The sequence below is a fragment of the Panthera uncia genome, chromosome D2, assembly GCF_023721935.1.
Source record: "Panthera uncia isolate 11264 chromosome D2, Puncia_PCG_1.0, whole genome shotgun sequence".
NCBI lineage: Eukaryota > Metazoa > Chordata > Mammalia > Carnivora > Felidae > Panthera > Panthera uncia.
The window spans coordinates 47,593,833-47,615,845 of NC_064818.1; the positions used below are offsets into that span (position 1 = coordinate 47,593,833).

At 40.8% G+C, this 22,013-nt stretch overlaps 2 protein-coding genes across 5 annotated transcripts; one reads left to right on the plus strand and one right to left on the minus strand.

Moving 5' to 3' along the window:
* Positions 1–392: 392 nt before the first annotated feature.
* Positions 393–5,233, plus strand: ZNF32 (zinc finger protein 32). Of its 4 annotated transcripts, XM_049646365.1 has the most exons (4): positions 393–464; positions 2,888–3,027; positions 3,237–3,343; positions 4,273–5,233. In XM_049646365.1, exons 3-4 carry the CDS (start codon positions 3,301–3,303, stop codon positions 5,022–5,024), a joined length of 795 nt encoding a protein of 264 aa, XP_049502322.1. In that variant the 5' UTR covers positions 393–464; positions 2,888–3,027; positions 3,237–3,300; the 3' UTR covers positions 5,025–5,233. The 4 variants fall into 4 exon arrangements, with proteins under 4 accessions (XP_049502322.1, XP_049502320.1, XP_049502321.1 ...); XM_049646363.1 differs by lacking the exon at positions 3,237–3,343 and having other exon boundaries at positions 4,231–5,233; XM_049646364.1 differs by lacking the exon at positions 3,237–3,343.
* Positions 5,234–12,027: 6,794 nt separating this feature from the next.
* Positions 12,028–20,369, minus strand: ZNF485 (zinc finger protein 485). Its single transcript, XM_049646002.1, has 4 exons — positions 20,349–20,369; positions 20,170–20,296; positions 19,342–19,437; positions 12,028–13,883 (listed from the first exon to the last, which is right to left on the minus strand). Exons 1-4 carry the CDS (start codon positions 20,367–20,369, stop codon positions 12,802–12,804), a joined length of 1,326 nt encoding a protein of 441 aa, XP_049501959.1. The 3' UTR covers positions 12,028–12,801.
* Between the last annotated feature and the right edge of the window lie 1,644 nt (positions 20,370–22,013).

Sequence of the window (22,013 nt, forward strand, 5' to 3'; positions counted from 1 at the left end):
CGCTCATGCAGAGGCTCAACTCATAACCCCTAAGCACCCAAGACTCTTCTCCCCCCCGCTCCCCCGCCCCCCGCCAAGACTTTGTTTCCTTCCACGAAGCCCTGCAAGAACCCCGGATTCCCGATTTCCTGGCCCAGCAGCCGGCTTCCCGAGGCTGCTATTCCAGGCCTCGCTAATCTGAGCCGCTGCGTCTGGGTCAGTGGACAGGGCGCCTCCTCCTTGAGGCCAAAGGGGATCCTCCTGAGGACCCCGCGCGGGTGGAGACCCTCCAGAGCCCGAGCGGCAGGGCGCGCCGCCGAACTACGTTTCCCACAGTGCTCCGAGAAACCGGGACGACCAAGGCCCGGGACCCGGCGGGCAGGCTCGCGCGGAGCCTCCTGGGAGTTGTAGTTCGGTCTGCTCGCGCCGGCGCTGCTGTGGGCTCCGCGCCGGCCTTTGTCTGTCTGCGGGCGCGCGCCGCTGCGGTGAGTGAGGCCGCCGGCCGGGTCGGTGAGCCCAGGCAAGGCGGAGCCGCGTGGGCGGGCCGCCGCCCCCTGGCCCTCCGAGGCCCCAGTGGCCTTGAGCAGGCCCGGCCGGCCTGAGCCCCGAGGGGGGCCGCCCGTGAGGGGAGAGGCGTGCGGCCCGCAGAGAAGGGTCCAGCTGGACCGGAGAGCGGGGTGCTGAGGTCCAGCACGCAGGGCGGGCCCGGGGTGGGGTGCTGAGGCGGGAGGGGAGTGTGTGCCCGGGGGAGCAGGGGCCCTTCCGACCGCCGCTCCGCAGGGCAGAGCATGGGTGAAGGCCCCGCACCCTGGAGACGCGGGAGGGGGAGGCCACAGGCAGGTGTGCCCAGGGGCCTGCAGCGAGGGTTTCACGACACGGTCCGGGAGGAAAAACGCAATCTCCAGGGAGGGGGAACGGGAGAGAGATCAGACTTGTCAGGGTGGAGAATGGGAGAAAGGACAAAATGGACTCAGATGTGTGGAGAAAAAGAATCACCCTCCTCTCATCTTCTAACCCTAAAACTATCACCCAAGAGGTTACCAAGACAGCAAAGTTTACCCCTTCTGCTGGGCCTCTCCTGAGGACTCTCAGCATCAGGCCTTCAGTCTGTAGGTTGTAGCAGAGATTTTGCACATTTGGTTCTTTCGTTCTCCCAAGATCGACGTGATATGACAGTGTCATTAACCCATTTAGTCAGTGAGAAGATAGAGCCGGGGCTGTTTGGTTACTTGCCTAAGGTTGTGTGGGGGTAATGGAGAAGACAAGGCAAGAATCCAAGTTTCTCATGGCCTAATTCTGAGTTTTTCAAAAGGATAAATAGCCTTTCTGATAGGAAAAGCAATTTTCTACTAATAAAGCTACTTCTTTAAAATCTTCTGGAAACCATTTTCTCAGATTTGTGACCTAGGGAGAAAAATAAGACAATGTCCTTCTTTTTAATCAAGAGACACAGCTGAGTTGTTACTTGTTGGAAGATCTCAGCATGCGCAGAGGTAGAGCTATAAATTCTACCCTCTTGTTCGGACCAGACTATTTGCTGGATGCCCCCGGGACAGAGTCCAACCCTGGGTAGCAGTTTTCATGCCTTTTCCACTGACTCTTGATGGATGTGCAGTAGTTGAGCAGTAACGCCTTGAACTAACAAATGAACACCCTGTAGCATCCTGGCACTCTCACAGAGGATTCCTTTGTAGCTTCTACTCCAAATTGGAAGCGAGGCCTCCAAATACCAAGTTTTTTTGGTTTTTTTGGTTTTTTCCAAATTCAAGTTTTAAATGCCTCTCCAGTCAAAACAACACGTAGCCAAGTGTACAGCTGTCAAGTGTAGCATTTGTTTACTTTAACAAAACGAAGCACTGTAGCATCACACTGCTATTGCATTAAATCAGGAGGCGAGCATTTTGATGAAATATAGTTGATGGAAATAAGGATTATACATTGAACCACTGCATAAAGTGTAAGAATTCGGTAATGAGGATCCTAAAGTAAGAAGGAAATACTCAAAAAAAAAGGGGGGGGGATAGATAATATGGAGCAAGAGGATTCCTAGGATCTTGAAGGTTAGTAAAATCTGGTCAAGCACTGTTACATTCGATTCCATTTTATAAAAATTCTCACCAGCTCTTTAGTGATTAGAGAACTGTCTACTGTAAGGGCATAGACTTTGGACCTCAAAAGTCTTTAATTTGATCCTTTGCCTATCGTTGACTCCTTATTGGCTCTGAGAATTGGAGCAGGTCACTTATCCTAGTTGGAGTACCTTGGCTTGGTTTTGGGAGTCTGGAGTAGGTCTTCCTTTTCCAGGAATTGACAAGTATTTACACATAGAATTGGTATTCTCATACCTTGAAGAATAGGAGAGGGCAGTCTGGATCCGAAACCTCCTAAATATTGCTAAAAGGTAAACATACGAGATCTCTTGTTCTGTCCTTATAACCCAGGGGGATCTGTAGGGGAGAGCTAGAGCCATTTGCATCCTAAAACCAATCATGACGGCTGAAATGTTGGGTTTTTTTAGATTCTGAATTCCTTTGGAGGCTTGAAGGATAAAAGAGAAGGTGGTTAGATGGGGAAAGGAAGTGGGAGATCCCAATCACATGCCAAGGCTAAAGTACAAACAGGAGTGACCATTATTTTGGGATTGGCAGGAAGAGATTTATGTTTACATGTTCTCTGCTTTCCCACCTCGTGTTTCCAGTTTGACTCATTTATGTGTGGTCATGGCACCTTTTGGCCAACTTTGCAGTCACATTATAGGTGACTTAAATTATATCAGTCCAGATTTCCTCCATTTACTCACCCCAAACTGGAGCTCATGTTGACTTTATCCTTCTCACTTATCAATTCTCCTGCCCTTTCCTGTTTGTTTTTGTTGTTGTTTTTTGTTTGTTTGCTTTTTCCTCCTCAGGTGTTCAAGAACAGCCCATGGAAGAATCATATGAAGAGGTGGTGATTAAGGTCATACGGCAGGCGTGGACATGTTTGGATTTCCAACAGCTACCCTGCTGGACTGTCACGGAAGATATGCTCAGAATGTAGCATTTTTCAGTGAGTGAGTCGGTTGATCGCTGAGATGCCCTCAGCTCACAACATTCAGTGTCCCTGTCCTCAAGCACTGGTCAGCAGACTGAGGAAGCAGAGGAGACATTTCTTTGGAGGAGTTCACTGTTCCTGGGGGTTACAAGGAAAGCTTGCAAGCTAAAATTAGAAATAATTAGAAAAGCATTGTTTCTTTTTTCCCTGTTCTTCCCACTCAGCGGTAGAAATCAAGGAAGAGAATGGTCTTGATATGGACGCAGTTTTGAGGTAGTCTCTGAGAAAATGAATGAGCAGCTTTACATCTCAGCACAGTCACTGAACAAGGGTAAGGCAGAAGAACGAGGAGAAAATCTTCCTAGGATGACTCCAAGAAAATTGTTAATAGTGATGAAGGGCCCAGTGCAGTAGGAGGCTCAGAGGCAGGGCAATACGGAAAACTCTGTCAGTCAGCATCTGCATAGGAAGTGTTTGAGAATAACTTCCAAACCAAAATTGGTCTCAGTTCCACCGTGGCTTAATAGACTGAAATAGCATGGATTTTAAAGGGGAAAGTTTCTTGGATCAGATTCTATAATTGTCCTAACGTGATCTATGGTATCAGATAAATTATTTAATTTCCTTGAGCTCCAGGCTCTTCATCTGTAAAATGGGACAATAAACTCTACCTTGCAGGGTTGCATGGATTAGATAATAGATGTAATGTACAAAACGATCTGATATGTATTTTTTTTGTTGTCACGGAGCTTACTCTACTGTCAGGAAAACAGATTGGTATACAGATGGATTTCTCATTTATTGATTTCTTCAGGGCCTGTACCAACTTTTATATTTTTTCTTACTGGAGTGCCTCCAAAATTTTAGAGCTTTAGGCCCTACGCAACCTGGATCCATAAACTTTTTTGGAGTCCGATAAAACTTGGGTATGGGGCTCTATTTGGTCCTATGTAGTTTTCATAATTTTTCTAAGCCTACGGCTAAATTAAACTAAATTTAGAGGCAATATACTACTGTGGAGCATGCCTGTGTTTGAATCCCAACTTTACACTTAGCTGCAAGGTCTTTGACAACCTCCCTATGCTCTCATTTCCTTATCTGTAGCAATCTCATAGTATTGTTCTCAGGATTAAATTATCTATGCAAAGTTCATAGTATAATGGCTGGCACCTAAGCACTCAAAGCATTGTTTCTTTTTTCCCTGTTCTTCCCACTCAGCATATTGGTGCATCTTACATGACTTCCCTCTCATTTTACCAGATGTGATGACAGAAGCCCACCACAAATATGACCACTCTGAGGCCACAGGATCCTCAAGCTGGGATTTCCAGAATTCTTTCAGAAGGGAGAAGCTGGAACAAAAATCCCCAGATTCTAAGACACTACAGGAAGATTCACCTGGAGTGAGACAGAGGGTCTATGAGTGTCAGGAATGTGGAAAATCCTTCAGGCAAAAAGGTAGTCTAACCTTGCATGAGAGAATCCACACCGGTCAAAAGCCCTTTGAGTGTACCCATTGTGGAAAAAGCTTCAGGGCCAAAGGCAATCTTGTTACACATCAGCGAATACACACAGGAGAGAAGCCCTATCAGTGCAAGGAGTGTGGGAAAAGCTTTAGTCAACGAGGTAGTCTGGCCGTGCACGAAAGACTCCACACTGGACAGAAACCGTATGAGTGTGCTATTTGTCAGAGAAGCTTCAGGAATCAAAGTAACCTTGCTGTTCATAGAAGAGTTCACAGTGGTGAAAAGCCCTATAGATGTGATCAGTGTGGAAAAGCCTTCAGTCAGAAAGGAAGCTTAATTGTTCACATCAGAGTCCACACAGGCCTGAAACCCTATGCCTGCACACAGTGCAGGAAGAGTTTCCACACCAGGGGGAATTGTATCCTGCATGGCAAAATCCACACAGGAGAGACACCCTATCTGTGTGGCCAGTGTGGGAAAAGCTTTACTCAGAGGGGGAGTCTGGCCGTGCACCAGCGAAGCTGCTCACAAAGACTCACCCTTTGACCACTCTCTTCAAATGAAGTTCTCTTTATGAATTAAAAGTACAAAATCCTCAGATCGAGCAACCTATCCAATTCTATGGAATGAATGCAGACTCTTTCAGAAAGACCATCATTGGGTAGGGCATACTGACTTTTTTCCTTTCCCCCAAATGAATATGAAAAATAAATGTCTTGTTTATTATCATTATCACATATGTTTCATAATTTCTGTCAGTTTATTTGGACCTGATTTCCCAAAGTAACTCCATTAATCTCACGCATACTGGGAGATTGTTCTGTGTATAACAGATAGAGATTTTAAATCTGTAGTTGACATCAGTCTTTTTTAAAAAATCAGCCCCTTATGAATGCCAAGATCTTTACATGTTCAAATCAATCTTGTATTGGATTCAAAACCACTGGTAAGAATTCATCCCAAAAAGCTTGATAGCAAATCCTTATGATCTAAAGAGGTAAATTATATCAAAGGTCTCTGGACACAGAAATGTTTTAGAAATACTATGGGTTTGATCAGTGATGCAGTATTGCTCCCAAAGATACCCTGATACCAGTTGAAAAAGTATAGAAGAATGTTCATATCATCCCAATTCATAATAGTCATAAACTGGATAAAACCCAACAATAGGTAAAGTTATAATATATTGGGGTATGTTCATATAATGAAATATAACTCAACAATAAAAAAATAACACAGCTGATAAAATAATATGGAAGAATCTCAAAGCTTTATATTGAGTGAAAGAACACAAATACACACACACCAAGAAAAACTACTCTATGGTAATAGAAGTCAGATAGTGGCTAACTATAGGGGGAGGGGACTGGGTAAGGACTGACTTGAAAAGGGCACAAGGCAACCTTATAGAGTGAAAACAAGCGCCATAGGTTATTTCAGGTTTCATATGGTGGATGCCTGGGTCTATAGAATTGTCAAAGTGTACTGAACTCAACATTAGAGTCTATGCGTTTTCTCACGTGTAAAGTATACTTCAGTAACAATGAGATATTTTAAAAACACTGCACACAAGTCCCTTAACACTAATCTCATGAAGAGATGGGGGTCTGTCCCTTCCACTTGAGTCTGGGTAGGCTTGTGACTGCTTCAAACAAAAAAACAAAACTGATGCTACATGATAGCGAAGAATAGGTCTGAAGAGCTCTTTAAAGGTGTGAAAAATTTCTACATAATTCTCTTGAGACACTTACTCTGGAGAAAACTAGCTGCTGTGTGAAAAGCCTAACTTAAGACCACTATGATGGACAAAGCTGCTCATAAGTGCTCCAGTGGACAGCTTCAGCTGAGGTCCCAACAGATAGCCAGCATCAACTACCAGCCACGTGAGTGAGTTATTGTAGATGTCCAGCCAAGTGTAACCTACAGATGACTGGAGCCCCAAGTGACATCTGACCAAAACTGTATGAGAGACCCCAGTAAGAACAGCCTTCCCAAATTCCTAACACAGAATCGTGAGAGAAATCAAAAGTGATGGTATAACCACTAAATATTTAGATTATTATACAGCAATAATAGAACATATTTTCTAAAAGGATAAGATACTATGAAAAGAAAAGGAAAAGTCTGGGAGAACAACTTGAGATTTACTTACTGATTAAACCAAAACAGGAAATCATGATTTAAGATTCACCGGAGAGCTTAAGATTTAAAAATAAACATTTATTTTGACAACATAGAAGGCAAGACATAGATTAGTTAACCCAGATACAAGTTAATATGAAGAAGTAAATGCTAGTCTCTAGCAGTCCTGCACTGTAAGAAATTTATTAGATAGATACTTCAGTAACGAGGCAGTTTAAAAACACTGCCCACAAATTCTCTAATCTCACGAAGGGATGGAAGTCTATTTCACCTCCACTTGAATCTGGATCGGCTTGTGACTGCTTCAAACACAAAAAAATAGCAGAACTGATGCTACATGACTTCCAAGAATAAGTCTGAAGAGCTCTTTAAAGGTGTGGAAAGTTTCTGCATGATAGGTAGAGATAAATACAGACACAGCTATATATAGATAGAATGCTAGTTCTGCAGAACTAGTAAATAAGGAGTAAATAGGTCAGAAAATATAAAGGGCCTTTAAAAATATTCTTTCTATTCTTGATACATGTATTATTAGATTTCTTCAAAGATTATTGGCTGCTTATATTACAGTAATAACAAAAGAGAGTTCCAGTTTAAGAGGACACTGTAAGAAGATCCTGGACTCCCCTCTTCCCACAGATACATTTAATCTACAGCCACATATGGAACCATGTCCTCTTTACAAAACTAAAAACTAGCTGAGTGACTCCTATATATAACACAAATTTAAATTTTTTTTTTAATGTTTATTTATTTTTGAGACAGAGAGAGACAGAGCATGAACGGGGGAGGGGCAGAGAGAGAGGGAGACACAGAATCGGAAACAGGCTCCAGGCTCCGAGCCATCAGCCCAGAGCCTGACGCGGGGCTCGAACTCACGAACCGCGAGATCGTGACCTGAGCCGAAGTCGGATGCTCAACCGACTGAGCCACCCAGGCGCCCCTATAACACAAATTTAAAAACCTCACATTGAAGCAGGTAGAAGAGGCTGAGACCCTTTTGCCATAAATCCTACCCCTAGTACAGCAAACCACAATCAGGAGGGAATACACAACCTGAGGAGCAAAGAGCTTAGCCCCACGTTGGTTATTCCAACTTTTAAGACTGAAGACAGGAGTCCCCAAAACATGTAGTTTTGAAAACCAATAGGACTCACATTCATGAGACCCACAAGACTAGAGTGAACTGAAAAACAGCTCTTAAAGGGCTCTCACACTTGGGGCGCCCGGGGGGCTCAGTCAGTTAAGCTCTCAGCTGGGGTCATGATCTCACGGTTCCTGAGACTGAGCCCCACGTCAGGCTCCACACTGACAATACAGAGCCTGCTCGGGATTCTCTCCCTCTCCTCTTCTCTCTCTTCCCTCCCCATTGTGCTCTCTCTCTCAAAATAAATAAATAAACTTTTAAGGGGGGGAAGGCAGGGGGACACTCACACTTGGACTCACCCCAGGGAAAAGCACAAGAGGCAGCCAGTTGAGAGGTGCCCAGACTTCATGTGAAAGAGGCGTATTTTCAGGGCACCTGGGTGGCTCAGTTCATTGAGCGTCCAACTCTTGATTTTGGCCCCAACGTTGTGGGGATCAAGCCCCACATCAGGCTCTGTGCTGAGCTTGGAGACTTCTTAGGATTCTTTCTCTCTCTCTCCCTGCCCCTCTCCCCTGCTCATGCTCACTTGCACTCTCTCTCCCTCTCTCTCTCTCTCAAAAAAAATTAAAAAGGAGTATTTTCTTATCTTAAAGTGATGGCCTGAGGCACAAGCCTCTAATTGAACGCACACCCTAGGGGCCTTGCATCTCCAGAGGTGGAAGATGGCTGGCACCATCTTTGCACTGTCCCTCTGCCTCACTACTCAGCTCACCCGTTATCTCCCAGGAGGGAGCTTATGCCCTCCTCTGGCACACCACTTCTTGCAGCTCTGGCCTAGGGGGACAACTCTAGGTCACCTGAACCTGGTGCCCAGTGGGGCTTATGCCCATGGGTCCACAGGACTGTAACCAAGGTAGAAATAAGCTCTTGACTGGCTACCACCCTCAGGGCACAACAAGAGACAACAGACCAAGGCACTCAGTGTTTCTGTGAAAGAAGCCTATTAGCTTATCTTCATAGCCGCTGCGCGAAGGGCAGGATTGTAATTGAACACACAGGTAAGGGCACACGGTAATTCTCTCCAGAGACCTCAGAGGACGTCATCTTCACATTCTCCCTCTGCCGTGCTCCACAGCACCAGTATTTCCCAGAAAGGTGCTCATGCGTGTGTCTCATGTTGTCTCATGCTCATGTTGATTTTTATGGCTCAACATCCACAAATCTATCAAGGTGACACACATTAACCAAATGAAGGGTAAAAATCCTGTGATCATCCCCATACAGTAAAAGCATATGACCAAATTCAACATCTGTTCCTGACAATAAAAACTCTCAGTAAAGTTGGTAAGAGGAAACACCGCTCAGCAAAATAAAGACCATATAGGACAGCTAACATCATACGCAGAGTAAAAAGCTAAAAGCTTTTCCTCTAAGATCAGAAACAAGATAAGGATACCCAGTCTCCTCACTTTTATTCAACATAGTAATTAAAACCCTAGCCAGAGCAGTTAGGCAAGACAAAGAAATAAAAGGCATTTTATTTCAAATTAGAAAGAAGCAAAACTGCCACTATTTGCAGATAACATGATCTTATATATAGAAAACCCTAAAGACATCGCACACACACACAAAAACGTTAAGACTAATAAATGAATTCAATAAAGTTGTATAAATAAATACACAGGGGCGCCTGGGTGGCTTAGTTGGTTGAGCATCTGACTCTTGATTTCAGCTCAGGTCATGATCTCACGGTTTGTGGGTTCAAGCCCTGCATCGGTCTCTGTGCTGACAGTGTGGAGCCTGCTTGGAATTCTCTCTCTGCCTCTCTCTCTGCCCCTCCCCCACTTCCCCTCTATTTCTCTCTCAAAATAAATAAAAATAAACTTTAAAAAAGAAATGAAATATACAAAATCTGTTGCTTTTCTGTACACTAATAACAAAATATCAGAAAGAGAAATTAAGAAAACAATCCCATTCGCAATTGCATCAAAAAGAATTAAATATCTAGAAATAAATTTAACAAAGGATGTGGAAGATCCATACACTGAAAACTCTAAGACATTGATGAAAGAAATCAAATAAGACAAATAAATGTCAAGATAGTCCATGCTCATGGATGGAAAAGTTATTATTGTTAAAATGTCCACACTACTCAAAGCAATCTACAGATTCAGTGAAATCCCTGCCAAAATTCCAATGGCATTTTTCACAGAAATAGAACAATCCCAAAATTTGTATAGAACCATAAAAGACCTGGAACAGCCAAGGCAATCTTGATAAGAACAAAGCTGGAGGCAACATGCTCCCTGATTTTAAACCATATTATAAAGCTATAGCAATCAAAACAGTATGGTACTGGCATTAAACAGACACACAGATCAACGGAATAGAGAAGAGAGCCCAGAAATAAATAAGCACATGGCAAATTAATCTATGATGATGAGGGGGGTTAGATGGGTGAAGGGAGTCAAAAGGTACAAACTTCCATTTATAAATAAGTCACCCTGCCAAGGCACTCCCTTCATGGAGTACCCTGGGAACCCCCAACCGATGACCCACCTCAGCTTCAGCCACCCTGCCAGGGCACCCCCTGCAAGCAGCACCCCCGGAACCCTAGACCCACGCCCTGCCTCTGCTCCAGCCACCCCCCTCCCCAGGGTGCCTCCTGTGCTGAGCACCCCAGGACACCCTGGCTTGTACTCACTTCAGCTTCAGCTATCCTGCCAGGGCACCCTCTGCATGGAGAGCCCCAGGACTGCCCCGGGCTGCACCTTCTTCAGCTTCAGCTGTCCTGCCAGGGTGCCCTCTGTACAGAAAGCCCTACCTGAGGTTCTAGCCTATAGCGTCTACCACCAAATTTGTCAGAAGGCATTCAGATCAGTATTGACCAATGGAAATGATGCGAACCCCAAATATGGGTTGCATATATAACTAAATTTTCTAGCAGACACATTAAAATCATTTTAAATAAATTTAATATTTAATTTAACCTATATATCCAAAATATCATTTTGATATATAACATAAAAATGACCGAGAGACTTTAGTTTCTGTTTGTCATGCTACATCTTCAAAACCCAATGTATGTGTTACACTTATAACACATCTCAACTCAGACTAACCTCTTTTTAACTGCTCAATAGCCACTTGTGGCTACTCTACTGTGTCACCCTTAAATGATTCAACCAGGCAACTGTTAAGTCAATGCCAGTCTTGAGTTTTCCCAGCTGAGACCGAAACTTCACACTGTTAGAAAGTCGTCCCTGCCATGCTCTTTCTGAATTCTTGATACTCACAAAGTCTGTGAGTATAACAAAATGATAACTACGTTTGGGTGGCTTGTTGTGTGCCAGCAGTAACTGGGATGCCAGTCTGAAAGTCTATAATTTATTTAAACGTTTTCCTAATTTAGGTGTTTTTCCCACTTCTCTTCAGGATTTTATTATAAACAATGCTATGATGAGTAATATAAGCTTTGTAAGCTAATCAAATTATTTCCTTGAGAGTGGATTTTCTGGGTCAATGGGAGCGTACATTTAGATTGACATTCATGTTGTCAAACTGCTATCCAAAGCTTAACCAGTTTTCACTAATAACACACATATGCCCAACGGTGCTACTAATTAATACTAACCATTTTTAGTTTCTTGAGTTGAATGTTTAGTTCCTTTCCCTTCTGTTCTATAAAATTCATAAATAATCTGGCTTTAGCTTATGTTTTAAACTACCACTGATATATTTGTATTATAAAAGATTGAAGTAATGCACAAACTATATAAAAGGGGCCCTACACCATTATATAATTTGGCTTTTTTCCCACTTAAAGTCTTGGTTATCTTTCCATGTCAGTTAAAAAACTAACCCATTAAGTGTTTATTGATTGAATGATTGCCTTATAATTGCTATGTATTAAATCAGTGCATGGTAGTCCAAAGAATGCATGTATCTTAATTTAACCATTGCCCTAGTGATAGATATTATGGTGACTCAAATTGTGCATTACTATAGTGCTCTAAAGACTGCCTTTACTCTTTATTGGATTTTAAGAAGTAGAAATGTTAAGTCAAAGAGTACAAGCTTTCTAAAAGTTGGCAGATACAATCAAATTATGCTTCTCATCACCAAACACTTCATTAATTCACAATTCCTTCAACAATACGTAAGTGTGCCTATTTTCTTGCACCCTCAAAAGTACAAAATATTTTCTATCTTATTAATTTTTGCCAAGAATGACAAAAAAAAATCTGATCGTTTTAATTCACATTTCTCTAAAGCTGGTTAATTCTTTTGGACTATTTATATTTCCTTTTTCTGACAACTGTACATTCATATTCCAAGCCATTTCTCCACTGGGATTTTTATATTATTCTTATGTACCTTTATGAACTCTTTAGATATTCTAAGTATTGTTTGTTACTTATGATGGTGATAATATTCTCTCCAAGTCTGGCTCTTTGTATTTTAACACCATGAAGCCTATGGTCATACAAAAGCTTTTACTTTTTATGTGGTTATTTATTTTATTTTTATGGCTTCTGAATTTTCTATTTAGAAAGACAACTAGGTTTAACTATGTTAAATTATACATTAATGTATATGCGATTAAATATTTCAAAAGAAAAGTCAAAGTAAAAATTTCATTTCATCATACCAATAAAAACATTCTTCTCAAAGATAAAAAACTTCTGGACTTTATTTTACTAGATCTTTTTGAATACATAGGATATACACATATAAACAAAATAGCTGCATTTCTTAAAATGTAAATTGGACCACAATATGTAGATTTTCTGCAACTTACTTTTTTTTAACTGGAACAAGGTATCATGGGGATATTTCTATGGCTCTCTATAGAGCTCTACTTCATTCTTTTCACTTGCTACATAGCGTTCTATAGTAACTATTTCCATATTGATAAACATTTAGGTTCTTCAAATATTTCACTAATACAAACCATACTACGGTGAACATCCTCACAAGTGAGACGTTCTCCAGGATAGAGGTACGCAGACTATTTTTGTTAAGTGTGTGATTTGTGGAATGTCTCCCCTTTGACGGTCAAAAAGAATAATTACTTTTGCCTGATTTACCACACTAATTACATTTGACGGCTCTTTCTTTGTTATGCATTTTCTTATGTTGCTTAAGGGCTGAACTCTGAGGAAAAGCCTTCCCACATGCATTACATTCATAAGGTTTTTCTCCGGTATGGATTCTCTGATGTTCCACAAGGCCAGAGCTATGTCTGAAGGATTTCCCACATTTCTTACAGTGATAGGGCTTTTCTCCAGTATGAATTCTCTGATGTCCAATAAGGGTTGAGCTCTTCATAAAGACTTTCCCACAGTCATTACATTGATAGGGTTTATTTCCACTATGAGTTTTCTGATGTCCAGCAAAGGATGAGCTATACCTGAAAGATTTTCCACACTTACTACAGTGATAGGGTTTCTCTCCGGTATGCATTCTTTGATGGCTAACAAGTGTTGAGCTCTTCCTAAAGGTTTTTCCACATTCATTACATTGATATGGTTTCTCCCCAGTATGGATTTTCAGATGTTCCAACACAGTTGAGTTATCCCTAAAAGCTTTCCCACATTCCTTACATGTAAAAGGCTTCTCTCCACTATGTATTCTCTCATGACGAGTAAGGGCTACATTCTGAGCAAAGGCTTTCCCACAGTCATTACATTTGTAGGGCTTCTGACCGGTATGAATTCTCTGATGACGTAAAAGGATAGAGTTCTTTCCAAAAGCTTTTCCACATTCATTACATTTATGAGGTTTCTCTCTAGAATGAATTTTCTGATGATTAACAAATGTTGAGTGCTTCTTAAGGAATTTCCCACATTCAATACATCTATAGGGTTGCTTGCCTGTGTGGATTTTACGATGATTTAAAAGGGATGAGCTGCTCATAAAGGCTATCCCACATTCATTACATTTATGGGGTTTCTCACCAGTATGATTTCTCTGGTGGCTAATAAAGGTGGAATTGTATTTGAAGACTTTCCCACATTCCTCACATTTATAATGTGTCTTCTCTGTGGAACTTCTGCCCTCCCAGTCCAGGCCTCTCTCCATCATGTCAATTTTTGTTTGTTCTCCCAGATCAGATCCTTCAAAGGTATTTTGCTTTAGGGTGGACATCTTTGTTTCAAACCAGTACTCCTGGACTGAAAAAAATTTTTTTAATTCAAACACTCTCTATGTTGAAATACTGAAAGTGTGAGCTGCACAGGATAAGAATAATGTTCTCTTCTACACAAGTAAGGGTTATGTAAAATTAATGCATCCCACTTGTGACTCTTGCTAAGAAAAGACGGCAAGACTAAAGATAAAAGTTAAGTAGGCGTCTAAAGAAATGGCAGGAAGTTATATTATAAACTTTGTATTTAAAGAACGCAAAGAGCATCTAAGAAGTTGGCAAGTTAGGAAGGTAACACAGAACCCGCCCCTCCAAAAATAGATGAGAATGTGAGAATACACACAAATTTGCAGAGAAAACCAAGTATCACAAAGCAAACCATGATTGCTAGCACAGAATCCTGTAGGGTAGTACATCTGAGAACATTTTAATGTCTCCAAGAACTTAAGGATAACATTTCATTGTGAGAATTTAACAGAGAACCAATATTCAATGTCTCAGAGAAAAACCAGACAAAACATTTAAGGAACCAAAACAGTTCTCAGGCCTAAAAGATTCTAGACTTTAATCTAAGTTTTTAACATACCTAAAAAAGAACATACCAAATTGTGACTTTTTTGTTGTTGTTGTTGTTACAAAGTACACACACAAGACCCAAGAGAAAATATGCAAGATGATGCTGACAAGTAGATGCCAGAAAACTAATGAAGCCATATTTGTGATAAATCAACAATCAATGATCAATTCTTTTACTGAATGAATTTTTCTTATATACAGATATAGATATATACACACATACACATATATTTATATTTTTATTATTTGTATTTATATTTATTATGATTCCATACATCAGATACTAGAGCTAAGATTTATTTTTTTAGGAAAATGCAAGAAATGAAGCCTAGTGAGTAACAGCCCAGATCCTTCAAATGGCCTTTAAAGGGATATACATTTAATGTATAATGGTTAAACTAGAGAAAATTTCAAGATACTGATTGTAAAGGTAGGTAGAGGCAAATTAGTCATGTGAAGAGAAATGCAAGTATATGGACATCTGTTTTATGACAAAGGTAGCTTGCAGAGCAGTGAGGAACCCTGGTACTTTTTTGGGAGAGTTAAACATGAACGCTACCTCTTACCATGCACAAAAAATCAGTTTCAAAAGTATGATAAATCTAAAAGGCAAACAATAAAGCTCCTAGAAGTTAACATAGAAGAATGTTTTCATGAACTTGGGGAAAGATTTATTAAAAAGAACACAAAAAGCACTGTCAAGAAAGGGCAAGATTGATAAACTAGAGATCATTAAAATTAAAACTTCTATTCATCAAAAGCCCATTAATAATGAAAAGCAGAGAGAAGGGTGATACTGCATATGTAATCAACAAAGGGCTCTCTGAATAGATATTTCATGAAAGATGATATATAATGGCCAATAAACATTTGCAAATGCCCTCAACCTCATTAGATATCAGGGATAAGGATATTAAAACCACATGAGATACACAACACACCCAAAGAATGCCTAACTTCAAAAGACTGACAATATCAAGCACTGGTAAGGATACGGAAAAATGAGTACTCTCACACACTGATGGTAGAAATATAAATGGTACAAACCTTTAAAAAACTATTTGGCATTATGTAGTAAAGTTGAATATATGCACATCCTGTAAAATAGAAAATCCACTCCTAAGTATGTGCCCAGAAGAAATGCATCTACATGTGAACCAAAAGATAACCCATAAAATTGTTCACAGCATCTCTAATATTAGTCAAAACCTGGAAATATCCCAAATATCCATCCAAATATATGCAATAAGCTATGGTATAGCAATACAATGAATGAAATACTCCATTTCATTTCATGTTTTCAAAGCATGGTCCCCAGTCTGGTAGCATTAGCATCAGCATCACCTGGGAACTTGGTAAAAATTTTCAGTTCACTCTAAACCAAGTAAATAAAAAACTCTGAGGGCTGGGCCTAGTAATTATACTTAAGCATGCATTCTGATGAATGCTAAATTTTTAAGAATCCTTGGTCTACACAAAGGACAATGAATGAAAATGGCCAAATAAACTTCAGTGTTAGTCTGGGTGGGGAGGGGTTAGGGCAGGGGAACATGGCTAATGATTGGGAGGGATCAGCATGTTATTTAGTAGTATTCCCAGGGTTCTTTTCCTTGACCTGAGTGTTGGTTACACAGTATTCGATTTAAAAATACTATACTAATTTAGGGGTGCTTGGGTGGCTCAGTCAGTTAAGCGTCCAACTCTAGATTTCGGCTCAGGTCATGATCTCATGGTCATGAGGTCGAGCTCTGCATCATAACCAAGAGGCATTTGATAAAATTCAACATCGTACTTATTTTAAAATAAATAATTTCTTAAAGAAAGAGGTGAATTAAATTTTTTTAATGTTTATTTTTTATTTTTTTGAGAGAAAGAGAGACAGAGACAGAGCACAAGTGGGGGAGGGGCGGAGAGAGAGGGAGACACAGAATCTGAAGTGAGATCCAGGTTCTGAGCTGTCAGCACAAGGGGCTCGAACCCACGAACTGTGAGATCGTGACCTGAGCTGAAGTCGCACGCTTAACTGACTGAGCCACCCAGGTGCCCCGAAAGAGGTGAATTAAATACTTACTACATAATAACATTCAGGTTTCCCAACACAATAACCAGCTAAATGGCAGAATCCTAGACACAATCCTGTTAGAGACACAAAAAGACTATCATATCCATCATTACCATTATTGTTGACAATACAAAAACAAGTCGATATAAAACAAACTTTAAAAAAACACATGCTCGACTACACTCCTGATAAGAGAAATGCAAACTAAAATTACAATAAAATTAAAGTTTTTAACTATCAGTTTGGCAATGATCAAAAAGTATAAGACATTGTTGTCAAGGTATGATCAGATTGGCATCCATACATTATCATTAGGAGTATAAATGTATATAATCTCTATGGATACTGGTAATATTCACTGAATTTAAAAATACACTTACCCTTTCACCTACAAATTCTTCTAGAATTTATCCTATAGATTTACTTGTACTTGAGAGAACTGATATGTATAAAGATAATCACTGCATCATTCATAGTTATTATGTCCATCAACAGGGAACTGATAACATAAGTTACAGTACATCCATAAAATGAAACACTGTACACCCATTAAGAATAAAACAGCACTCTAAATGATGTAGTTATGTGAAATGATTTCCAAGATATTACAAAAGCAAGATACACAATACTGTACTACCATGTGCTTTTAAAAAAAAGGAATACATGTATATTCTTGCAAAGCACACATTATATGTAGAAATTTCCACAAGAAATTTATATAAGAATGCCTCCAGGGAGAGGAACTGGATGATTAAGAAAGGTATGTGAAGGGAGTGCCTGGGTGGCTCAGTCGGTTAAGCATCTGACTCTTGATTTCGGCTCAGGTCATGATCCCAGGATCATAGGATCGAGCCTCACATTAGGCTCTGTGCTGACAGTGTGGAGCCTGCTTGGGATTCTCTCTCTCTTTCTCTCTCTCTCTCTCTCTCTCTCTCTCAAAAATAAATAAACTTAAAAAAATAAATAAACAAAGGTATGTGAAGAAGACTGCATACAATTTGAACCATCTGAATTTTGTACCATATGTATTTCTAAAAACTAAAAGAGTAGAATATGCAGAAAAGGAGGATGAACTGTGAAACATGGAATGGTTGTGAAATCTTTGTCTAAAGATTTATTAGTCTTCTAAATGGATGGAAGAAATATCAAAGGAAACATTGCTAGTTTTTACTACATCTAAATTCTAAACATCTTATTTCAAAAAATACCAAAATTAAAATAGAAAGAACAAAGAATAAGGAAGACTGAGTTACTACTACTACTGAATTACTCAATAAGGAATCTACACAAAAATTTAGAGGGAAAGGGGGTGCCTGGGTGGCTCAGTCGGTTAAGTGACTAACTTCAGCTCAGGTCATGATCTCCTGGTTTGTGAATTTGAGCCCCACATCAGGCTCCTTAATGATGGTGCAGAGCCTGCTTGGGATTCTCTCTCTCTCCCTCTCTCTCTGCCTTTCCCCCATTTGTGCTTTCTCTCTCTTTCAAAATAAATAAATAAAACTTTTCAAATTTTAGGAGAAAAAAAGTTAAACATAGTAAGAACAAAAGAATTACTGAAAAGCGTTAAAAAACAAAACAAAACAAAACAGGGGCACCTGGGTAGCTCAGTCAGCTAAGCACTCAACTCTTGATTTCGGCCCAGGTCATAATTTCACAGTTCATGAGATCAAGCCCTGAGTTGGGCTCTGCTCTGGCAGCATGGAGCCTGCTTGGAATTCTCTCTCTCCTTCTCTCTCTGCCCTTCTCCTGCTCACACACACATGTTCCCTCTTCCTCTCTCTCTCTCAAAATAAGTAAAAAAAACATAAAAAAAAAAAACCCAGGTTAAACAAATTATATATATCACTGGGATTTTCCATGAAATATAATTATAAAAGTTTCCCTGAAGATGATATAGGCAAAATGACAATTAGAGTTTTTAAAAAAGGAATGCTAGCAAGATAAATGTTGTAGGTGAGAGAAACATCATGTTTAAAGACTTTGAAATGAATTATGATGCAAAGAAAGCGACTTACAGAAATTTATGCAAAGTATACATAGAAAAAAGATGAGAGCCAAGAGCAAAGGATAACAGAGAAATTTTAAAAGGGGAGAAAATGCTTCCCCATCAACTTGTTTGCTAAAAATAGTAATTATCTGATAGTGAGGAAACTATGCTTACATTGGAATCTGCCACTGCCACTATATGATTAAAGATAATGGATATTAAAACCAGAAAAGGATATACAGTCATTTATTAAGCTAACCATGAGAGAATTTGAAAGGAATTGAAAATGGACAGAAGATAGAAACAAAGTACAGCCCGACAAGTGCCTGAAAACAGGGAGGGAGAAAAAAAAACACATGAAGAGACTGAGGATTTCAGGCGAGAAGTCATGGGCCTGAGGCCCTCGAGAAGGGAGCAGCTCTCCACAGGCACGGATAGAATGAGGAGAAAAACGGCAAGTCATCTGACGCAGCGATGACATTAAGAGGAGGAAAGCGGGGGCGCCTGGGTGGCGCAGTCGGTTAAGCGTCCGACTTCAGCCAGGTCACGATCTCGCGGTCCATGAGTTTGAGCCCCGCGTCAGGCTCTGGGCCGATGGCTCGGAGCCTGGAGCCTGTTTCCGATTCTGTGTCTCCCTCTCTCTCTGCCCCTCCCCCGTTCATGCTCTGTCTCTCTCTGTCCCAAAAATAAATAAAAAACGTTGAAAAAAAAAAAATTTAAAAAAAGAGGAGGAAAGCGGTGTCAAGTTCCCCCACGTGGCTGCACAGACACGCGCCCTCTGAGGTGAGCCTTGTGACCAACAAGTCCTCCTCACCACTCTGTGTGCTGAGCTGCTGCTTGAAATGGCCCCGCCTCACTCACCTGAACAAGTGCCTGATGGAACTTGCTGTACTTCCATCCATGGCTCGGACCCTTGCTCCAACTGGGTGATTAGTTTGGGTTTGGAAGAGAGAAGCCCTGTTCATAGAAAAACACAAAAGGAATGTGACTATGGTCATGAGCACAAGCAGTCATCCCAGACCTCAGTCTCAGGAAGGTTTCCACATCAGAGAGGCCTAGAGGGTGGTATGAGGATGTCCAAATCATGTCCAAATCATGCTAGTTATAGAAAGGTAGGAGGGAAGGTCAGTTAGAAAACCAGGCCTCCTTGAGAATGAGAACTCCTATTGTTGGTGGCAGACAAATCCTGAGATGGAAAATTTAGAAAACTGGGCTAGACAACACACATAGCTGCCATCTTAAACTCTGTATGGCTCTGACTTTCTGAGAGATGGGACTGTGCATAAACTCCAGCCTCTAAGTCCATGCTAAAAACAAACAAAACTTCCTATTTACGATTTAAATACCCCAAATCAGGGGCGCCTGGGTGGCTCAGTCGGTTGAGCATCCGACTTCGGCTCAGGTCATGATCCCGCGGCGTGTGAGTTCGAGCCCCACATCAGCCTCTGTGCTGACAGCTCGGAGCCTGGAGCCTGCTTCAGATTCTGTGTCTCCCTCTCTCTCTGCCCCTCCCCTGCTCATGCTCTGTCTCTCTCTGTCTCAAAAATAAATAAAAACATTTTTAAAAAATGTAAAAATAAATAAATAAAATAAAATAAAATAAAATAAAATAAATACCCCAAATCATTTACCCTGTGAAAACACACAGTTGCCCAGGAAATCAATTTTGAATTAAAAAGACATCCTTACCCACTGACACCAGATTCCCATAGTTTTCCAGCATCACATCCTTGTACAGGGCCCGCTGAGCAGCATCCAGGTGTTTCCATTCACTCTGGGTAAAGGCCACAGCCACGTCCCCAAATGTCAGTGATCCCTGCAAAGTCAAACCCAATTCTTCTCACCAAGGAATGTTTATACCCTGAAGCAGGGAACCAGGAAGTCCTCATCAGAAAAGGAGAGCAACACCTTCAAGGCCAGCTTCTGATACTTCAGCTTGTTTATGCAGAGGGAAGTGGAACACAGTTAACAAAAGGGCAAAGGAGGAAAGTAAATGACAAGCTCAGGAAGCAGACTTGCTACCCAGGAACAAAAAATCAAAAGAAGCTGGAAAATCCAGCCAGGAATAAGAGGAGGTCATGGCCCCTCATGTCAACCACACTGCCCTCCTCACGTTCTTCCAACACGCCTATCATGCTCCCTCCTCTTGGCCTGGCATTTGCTCATTCCTCACTTCATAGGTCTTTGCTTAAATGTCACCTCCTCAGAATGTTCTTCGCTTTTCTCCCATCCTCTACCACTCTCCATCCCATGTCCCACTTCACTCTCTTCACAGGATTTCTCACTACTTGGCAGGACTAGATTTATCATCTATAATGTGAGCTCCAGGAGCTTAGGGACCACTTGGGTCACTGTTGTCCCCCTCGCCTAAAATACTGCCTGGAACATAGAAGTGTTCAAGGATTCAACAGTCAGTCAACAAATAAATAGAAACTCCAAAAGGCATGCAAAATGATAGTGGATTTATCCTAGAATTTACTAGGAAATAATATATATTTGTCAATTGCCTCTCACAGCAATAGCAACTTAGTATGTACCACGCACAGTGCTAAGCCCCAAGATAAACACCATCTCTCTGCATTTCTGCCATGATGGTCTATAAAGTAAATCTATTTTATAGCTAAAGATACTAAGGCTCAGAGAGTTGAAAGAACTTGTTCAAAGTCACAGGGCTGGTTGACTACAGAATAAAAAGGAGCTTTAAAAAGTGATAGTGAGACTATGGAGCAAATAGGAAGATATTTCATAACATATTAATATGTCATAACATATTAAAACATATTAAAAGGAAAAAATGGATAAGCCTAAAAAATACTTATACAAAAGTGTTTCAAATGAAATAATTTGATTTGTTAGTGCAATAGGAATATGGATCATCTTTAATTTTTAAAATTTTCCTTTACTCTTTATTTGTATAATAGTCAAGTAGGTCTTACTTCCTTTCAAAATGCTAATTTACTTCCTGTCAACTTCTCAAAATTCTTCAAAACCCAGTTTTCTCCAGCATACAGGCAAACTCCAGCCTGGCATTCTAGATCCCAAATGTTTCCAAATTTCTCTGGAACCCGTGTTCATGGTTCAGATATAATGGCTTCACTCATGTTATAGCCTTCCCCTAGTCACCCCACCTTCTGCAATTATGCAAACTTAATTTAATCTTCAGGAAGAACTAAACACACCCTGAAGACTCCTCTGACCCCTGAACATCAAGAGAGCATTACCATCATTGTGTCATATCTATCAGCCTCTGTCCTTGTATGATGTGTCTGTCCTTCATCTTCTGCGAGGTGGCAAACTCACTTTGAGACAATGGCTATTCCTTACCTACAAAGTACTCTTCAGTTTCTAGCACTCTAGAAAGCATGGGTAGCAATCATCTATTTAGTGAATGACTCTGTAATGTGTAGAGAGGACATGAAGGGACAACGGTGGGGAGAGGGGTCCTTTCTCCGCAGCGCTGCACCTATCCAGGATTGGCTCAGGGAACCTAATTTGGTCCATACACAGGGCAGAGCACCTTCCAGACAAGCATA

Coding starts and splice junctions, on each gene's coding strand:
- ZNF32 (XM_049646363.1), top strand. CDS start 2,958: ATGTTTGGATTTCCAACAGCTACCCTGCTGGACTGTCACGGAAGATAT. Junction 3,028..4,230: donor TCAGAATGTAGCATTTTTCA/GTGAGTGAGTCG, acceptor CTTCCCACTCAG/CATATTGGTGCATCTTACAT.
- ZNF485 (XM_049646002.1), bottom strand. CDS start 20,369: ATGAGGACTTCCTGGTTCCCT. Junction 19,438..20,169: donor TGGGAATCTGGTGTCAGTGG/GTAAGGATGTCT, acceptor TTCTATGAACAG/GGCTTCTCTCTTCCAAACCC. Junction 13,884..19,341: donor TCCATCAGGCACTTGTTCAG/GTGAGTGAGGCG, acceptor AATTTTTTTCAG/TCCAGGAGTACTGGTTTGAA.